This window comes from Poecilia latipinna, unplaced genomic scaffold, assembly GCF_001443285.1.
Source record: "Poecilia latipinna isolate Pla-1442-1.1 unplaced genomic scaffold, P_latipinna-1.0 Scaffold406, whole genome shotgun sequence".
NCBI lineage: Eukaryota > Metazoa > Chordata > Actinopteri > Cyprinodontiformes > Poeciliidae > Poecilia > Poecilia latipinna.
Window position 1 is genome coordinate 334,720 of NW_015113022.1, and position 7,869 is coordinate 342,588.

General features: G+C 37.3%; 1 protein-coding gene across 1 annotated transcript in view; it reads right to left on the reverse strand.

Moving 5' to 3' along the window:
• The window catches only part of LOC106950537 (rho GTPase-activating protein 26-like), an 85,290-nt gene extending 77,421 nt beyond the window's left edge, over positions 1-7,869 (reverse strand). Inside the window, exon 1 of the mRNA XM_015037461.1 lies at positions 7,716-7,869. Coding sequence (XP_014892947.1) covers positions 7,716-7,869 — 154 coding nt within the window. The remainder of the gene's footprint in view (positions 1-7,715) is intronic.

The window sequence follows — 7,869 nt, forward strand, 5'->3', positions numbered from 1 at the left end:
CTGTAAGCAAAAGTCAAACTTGTTGTTTGTGCACACAGTCTTTGCCAGTAAATCTGATTTTGATTCGTGTTATCTATTGGAAAATACCTTCTTAGTTAAATGAACATACATTTAATTATTAATCTTGCAGGGTTCTGACTAATTGTGAGCCTATGAGTTGTGTTCCAGTTCCCATATCCATATTAAACAGGGTGACATTAAAGTTTAAGAGCCTTAACGAGTCCACCTTGACAAATAAAGTTTTATTTCAGCTTGAAACTAACTTTGACAGGAAACTCCAGCTTTATTGGTTAATAATCATTAGGAGAGTCATTACTGTGTATATCAGAAGTACCCCACGAACCTAAGTGTTACTTTAGCGAAGCAGATGCGCTGCTGCACTGAAAGTGTGCATGTGAAGCTCCTGCTTACAGTTCTGCAATCAGCTTACTATAAGTGCCAGGCATGCTTCAAGTTTAGAGATGATGTCACAATCTCACTTCCTGATTTAAGTTTGCATGATGTCTGAAATCTTAATAACAGCTTGTTTAATACCAGAGCTATGAGCATACTAACTCTGCTTCTTTTCCACTTCCCTTTTCAGTTCCACTAATCATCACCATGTTTGTCTTAACTGCAACCTTGGAAAAAAACACACATATATATTATTTTGTGCACTGAACAACCGAGCTTCTGTCACAAACAGAACTGGATTTACCAGGGATTATACATGAGTGAAATAAACTGTTCTCATGGGAGAAAACAAACATAAAGCCACAAAGAACTGAAGGCTGGAGTCGCTGTGTGATTGCTGGGCAGTGCAACTAATAGCCTCACCGCTAAAATATTTATCAGGCCTAGTCCAGCTGGAGTCAGATAGTCGATATCAAAGTGTCAGTAATGACGTTGGCTGGAGCTCTTTGGTGATGAGCTTTATCAGTATTTAATCTCTGTTTCCACGTACTTTATAAGTCAGATTGGGCGGTTTGGTGCATTTGATAACTTAGGCATCTCCAATGGGGGAATTTAATATCAAAGTACTTTCTAGCATGCATTAGATGTTGATAGAGTAGATTTGTTTCCAATCAAATTATTTTTATTTCTAAACTTAAAGGGAGCAATGGGCAGCAATGTGGCAATGTTTGAGAAAGCCAAACTCTAACTGAAATGGCAACTTGATAGGTAATATTTCAGCTTTATGATCAGTCAGACTGATTGAGTTCAGTAAATATTAAAAGGCTTGATTGAGTACTAATGCACAGCACATTTTTTAGATTTAGATTTTCAATAATATATTGAGAAACATGCATTTTTCAGTCAACTTCACAATTATAGGATGCTTTGTTTTGCTGTCAAAACATGTTGCCATGCGGGTAAATTGCCACGAATGTTCACTTTTTTGTTATTTAAATTTAAAGAGCATTGGGGTTTTATTCCCCTGCCTCAAAACTTAACTAAACATGCAGAATTTTAGTCAAGCAAACCAAACAGGAATATCTTTGTCTCAGTAAATCTAAAACATTAAAGTTTTTTTTTGCAAATCTGCCTTATTAAAATAAAGGCAAACAACTTTGAAGGTTGATTCATTTTCATTTTCTTTGTCTAGTGAAATGTTTTAGTCTGTTTTTAGTGAGAAGAATGTGATATGGGTTCCTCGCTCTTTGAAAATGGTTGTTGTGTTAAACTTTTGTTAGACTCAGAATTAGCCACTCAAATAAAAGTGTGTCAATATGACTGAGAATCCTGCATTAAGAGGACTGAATGAAAAAAATGCAGGGCGTGTCGCTGCACGCGTTTCAAACCATGACTGAGAATCTACTGCAACAAAAAGCGAGACAACAAAAGCAAAAGAGCTGAGGCAAGTCATGCCCTAATTTCCCTCTCTTATATTCTACCTAACAACCACAGCAAGACCCCCAACCCCCACTGTGATGCAATTTATATATCTCTGAAAAGAACAAAAGAATGAATATAAACTCATTCTCTTCATCCAGATCTGGGCACATCTGCAGCAAAACTGCAGACAAAATGATGAATATGTACAAAAAGCCAAAAGATGGACGTTATTCTCCAGTGTGACAAGTTCAGTTTTCGGATACCACAGCTCAATTTTCTGCCCCCATTCTTTTCATTGCTTCGCTCGGATCCATAACCTAGATATCTCCACTCAGATCTCCTCCATAAACAGCATGAATGACAACAACACCCTCTCTTCTTCTTTCCTTTCCCAGCGACACTTTTTCTTCCTTAGCCCAGCAGCACATACTCCGCCTTTGCTCTGAACATTTTAAAAGGAGGTTCACTCAAGCTCTGCTAGAGAATTAGTTATGGTGTTTTGTGTTTGTGTGTCTATGACCCTCGTTTATCAGTCTAGTTGACAGCTGAGCCACTGAATGACTGCCATTGCCTTTTCCTACAACTCACCAACAACAGCGTGGGTGGCTACAGATATGTAAAGACAGAGTTACAGAAAAAAAGCAAAGAATCAGAGAGACTTGCAGCACAGCGGTGTGTTTCAGGGAATTTCCACCTCTCCTTCCCTAGGACTTTTACACGCAAGTCCTCAGTTATCCAGCAGCTTGTTTGTGAGGTTATGAGCACTTTAAGGTTCTGTTTGATGTCAAAGTAAATGCTTCAAAGCAGTACCACCATGAAGATGATGATGATGGGTGGGAAGATGTTCTTAAACCAGTGCCAAAGCACACGGCACATGCCTGGGCAAAGCATGGGCTTTATAGGATCAAGCCCCACATCAGGTCAGTCTTACTGTGGAACCGTAGGTTGAGGGAACTGTTGTCTCAAAATGTTCAGCCTGTACAATCTCTTTTCCCCATGAGTAAATATAATCCAAAATGTGATTTTTTTATTAGTTTGTTGTTCAAAATAAACAGGAGAAAGGCAATGACTTCAAGCTTTTGGCATCTGTACATCTTGACCACTTCCAGCACTATTTGTTGGTCCAACAAACTTCTGCCAAATATTTGTTAGCATGGAGGAACACTGCTGTTTTTCTTTGCATTTATCCTCATGGCTAAACACAGTGAAACCTGCATTTCTATAAACACATTTCTGCCAGTATTTGACATAAAAATTTAGATTTTTGTATAAAACAAATGCTTAAAAAATCCACATTTCAGTCAGAATAGGTTATTTTGCAAGATAAAAAGTCAATTTCAAGAATGTTGCTAATATCAATATATTAACAACAAAAATCTTTCATGAAAGAAAAATAGTCTGAGAGATGCTTTCTGACAGACTGAAAACATGCCAACCTTAAGAGTCTGGGTCACATAAAACTAAGTATCTTGTTTCCAGCAAGGCATCAGAATGTCAGGCTGGTAATTAGGGTTTATTTGGCCGATTAAGTCGTGTCATGTTAGAGGTGGAGTAGTGAACTACACATGTTTACAGCCTCCATAATGACAGGCTGTGTCTGCCTTAAAATGACAATCTGTCAGCACACGGACATGCAAGTATATATTAATACAAAAGTATTTTATACATGTAAAAATTTATGTTATTTACATTTTTGTATGTTTAAAAAATATTTCATCAAGAGAAGCCCTGTAGCTTGAGTTTGTGTGCTGACAACTTCTGACATGCTACTCTCTGTAGCTGCAACAGTAAGGCAACCAGTTCAACCCACAGAAACAGGATGGAGCTGCTACAAACTTGCTATGCAGTGGATGAATGTGTGAAATTGTGCTGCATTCAAAAAGTCACACTTATGTGTAATGACTTGTCAAAACTGCTTCTAAAGAAGTTTCATATGTTTCTCACCATACTTGATACTTATCTGCAATCATCTTTGGCAACAAAACCCAAGAGGCAGCACCATCGCCGTAAAAGCTTAGCTTTTACTGGCTTTTTAACAACATTATTTTTCTCTCTTCTAGAAAACAGTTTACTTTGTAATTTCCTCTAGAGGTACAAGTCTATAAAAAGTTTTATAATATACTTCTATGGTTTCTGCTCCAATTCAAAATATCTACAACAGTTTGTCCTTACAAAATGTTTTGTCCTTAACAAAAATCAAGCTACAGACAGAAGCAATTGAATATAAAGCAGAAGTACTATGTTTCATGGTAACAGAAAGCCGGTTTCATTTTATCAATGTTTAATTCAGAATAAAAACACAAGTGAAAGCCTTCATAGATACAAGAAACAGTCCCTCACTATTTAAACTTTAAGGACTTTCCATATATCTGCTCAGTGGCAGAGGAGGTGGAGGTGTAATAAATCAAAGACTGGCTGCAACATCTTGCAGCAGGCACAAAGACCTCCAGAAATCAGATCATCCTTTGTGAGGTCCAGTCTTCTGGTACAAAACCAGTATGGTTTTTAATAGCTGCAAACTAAACTGAGAAGATTGGTAGTGGCAGAGCATTCATGCTACTTTAACATAGCATGGCACAGCTGTTGCTGATGTAACAGGGGTTAAAAGTTCAAGTAGCCCATAAAGAAAGAAAGATAGAGGCAAGATTTCCATTTACTGAATCTCAACTATAGCATTGTTTACAAGTCTTACAAGTCCAAGACTCTAATCACCAAAAAAGGCCTTCTGTAGTCTGATGCACACCTCATTGCTGAGCTACAGTTGGTTCATGAGGCTCAAGTCCCAAATTTTGAGTTTAAGTCAAGAACTGGGTCTTGGAATCTAAGCTGAATATGAAGTTTTTTGGAACTTTTGCAACTTAAAAATGACTTGAGTCTGAGAATTTTTATGTTACTTTATTTAATGAGGAAGCAACTACTGAGATCTAAAATCCAGATCACAATTTTAAAAGTGATCTGGACAAAATAAATATATAGTTATGTTGGTTGTGCAGTGTATGGTGTTGGGCTAGTCCATTCTGAGTCTAAGACTCTAGACTCAGATTCTTTCTGGTGCAAAGCAACTTACCATTACTCCAGTTGTTTCTTTTATTAAATTAACAGGAGAAAAGTAATGTGAACTTGAAGATATATCATGAACCACTTGCAAGGTCAAAATGTCATTTGTGTGTCAAATTATTTTTGCTGTGCAAGCAGGAATTTTGGAAACTTCATTTCCACCCCAGGACTTTCTCTAATGAACTTTATGAGTCTTGCCAACAGTTCTCTGGCAACATATTGCATGAGAAAACAGTCCCTGGTTCCAGTCTCTCATTATCCTCACAGTCTTTCCAAAAAAAAAAAAAAATCCACTGTAAAGTAAATCCAGCTGACTTAGAGCAAACAGATGAGTAACATTAATTGGCATAAAACAGAGAACATAACATTTTTAATGTGATTTTAAATGTGATTTCCTGACACTAGTGAAATTCTAGGATTTGGTCACTCCGAAAAAACAAGGCCTTCACAGTAATTTTTTTCATAATATTTCAAATAAATTTCAAATAATGCAAACAAGGAGGCAGTAAAGCACTAGCTGCTAGTTGTATTAACCTCATAAAGCTAGTAGCAGCAGCAGTTCTGTGTGGGAATGTCACTGCACGATCTGTCCCGGAGGCACAATTCATGCTGTTAGCTCATTTTCTTAAGTGCTAAAAGAATATGATGTAAAGAGAATCCATCCATCCATTCATTTTCTGTACACCCTTGTCCCTAGCGGGGTCGGGAGGGGTGCTGGTGCTCATCTCCAGCAAACATTTGGGGCAAGAGGCGGGGTCACCCTGGACAGGTCGCCATTGTAGTGGAATTAGATAAACTGAAAGTAGATCCTGTAAACTGTGACTCTGAAAAAGGCCTTCTAGGAAAAAGGCACAGTAAAGGGCATTAAAAACAAAACACAGAAAACACTAAATGATCAATATGTTGTTATTAGATAATGAATTGATGAAAGTAGTGCATAGTAAAGAAATTGTTCATATTAATAGAGATAATGTTTTTACAAAGTAATTAGTGTAAAGTATTACATTTTATACAACACATCATGTTAAATAAAAATAAAAGCCGTGACTGAATTTCAGGCTCACAATTCAAATAGGGGACATTTGTATTTATTCAAATATTAATGTTATAGTGAATGTTATAGTAAAAACTGTTTTATCTTCAGTTCTTCCTCACCAGTCGCTGAGTTATCAACTTATAAACAAACATCAAAACAAGCACAGTAGAAATGAAAAAATCATGATGGGATTTTCCTGAAAATTAAAACGTGAAGTTTTTGTAAATGATATTCAACATTATTTCAGCAATCAGCTTTTATCAGCATAAAGCGGACAGCACAGCCGTCAGCATACCAACATAAATGCCAGCACTCAACAGTTTGGATGAAAGCAAACACTCTCCCTGAATGCCCCGTAATAATACAAGCCGATAGGGACAAACGTGCTGACAGCTTGAGAGCACACTATGCACTGTGTGCACTGTCAAATCAGCCTGATCTCAACTGTTCCTGTTATGTCCTTCATCAGTAACACATACAGGAACAAACTCATTGGCACAATTGATGTGTTGATGTGTAAAAACCCTAAAAATCTGCTTTATGGCTTATGTAGCATAATATAACTTTGAAAATACATAAAGTTTGAACTGTTAATGTGAGTATGTAGTAGCATCACCAAGTTTTATATCAGCCAGGAAATGTAATTAAAGTGCTAAATGGTTACTTGAATCTGATGCAAGGACAAATCCATTTCTATGTTAGCATCAGAAATGTAAACATGAAAACCTTGTCAGAAACAGTTATGAAGTTAGATGTTGCACATGTGGCATGGACAGTCATGGTGTCCATCACTTTTATTAAGTCAACACTGTTTTAAAACGATTAATAAGATACAAGCGGGATAATTGTTAAGCAGCAGACTGCAGGCTAGCTATGTGAGCAGATAGCCTGACTAATTAACCGACTAATACTAGCTTGTTTTACCTGTGTTATTCTAAAAGTATAATGGCAAATGGCTATAATATACAAGCAGGTATCTAAATCAAATGAAATCAGACTCATATTGCGCTTTTAGCAGGACACTCGAAGATGCTTTACATGAGATCAGGAATTTCCATTTGTGCATACATGCACACACTGATGATTGTGTAATGAGCTCAGGTGACCTGCAGTTCCACCGGGTGTTAGCTAATTGCTGCTGGCTAGTCTGAAGGAGTTAAGCGGGGGAAGTTTGGAAACTGCAGCACCAAGGAGGCATTGTGCTTCAAAGGCGGAGCTAGGTCCACCTAGACGTTTTGTACAACTTAATGGTTGTTATGGGAGATTAAAGGATTTCTCAAATATGCATGAAAAAATCAAGGAGGAGTTTTTGATGAGGGAATCACATTACAACATGATGTAAAGCTCAAAAAAGTGGATTTTACATAATATTGTCCCTTTAACAAAAAGCAAATATTCCATGTTGCTTTATATTTCAGTATACATTACAAGAAATTACCATGGAGATCTCATATCAGCCTGTAGCTAGCTCTAACTTTATGCTATGTTATATGAGCTGATAAATTGCTGGGAATAACGGTGCCAAAGGTCGTTTTCTTCTTTTTTAAGCAATTCTATGCTGTTTTTTTCTTCTCCTTCTAATTGATGTTCTCCTATTAAAGACTGGATTAATACACTGCAAAATAAATAAATATTTCAAGGATTTTTACCACAGTTACAGGACACTCAAGCATGTTTGTTTATAAATCACTTACACGGTGTCAGGCACCTTATGGAGATGTGTTTTTGTTTGCGTCTTTGTTTTAAATCAGCCGTTTCCATCAGTCCCGTTCAAATTGCACACATACACCTGTCCAGCTTTACTTACATTTCAGAGCCTGGATCAGCGCTTTGCCGTCTTTAATCAGCTCCTTGATGAACTTGTTGGTTTTGTCCAGCTCCAGTTCGTGGGACTTGAGCCTGTCCCTGAACTGCGGGCTGTCCAGGTAGCAGTCACTAAACTCCAGAGCGGGTAGTCCCAT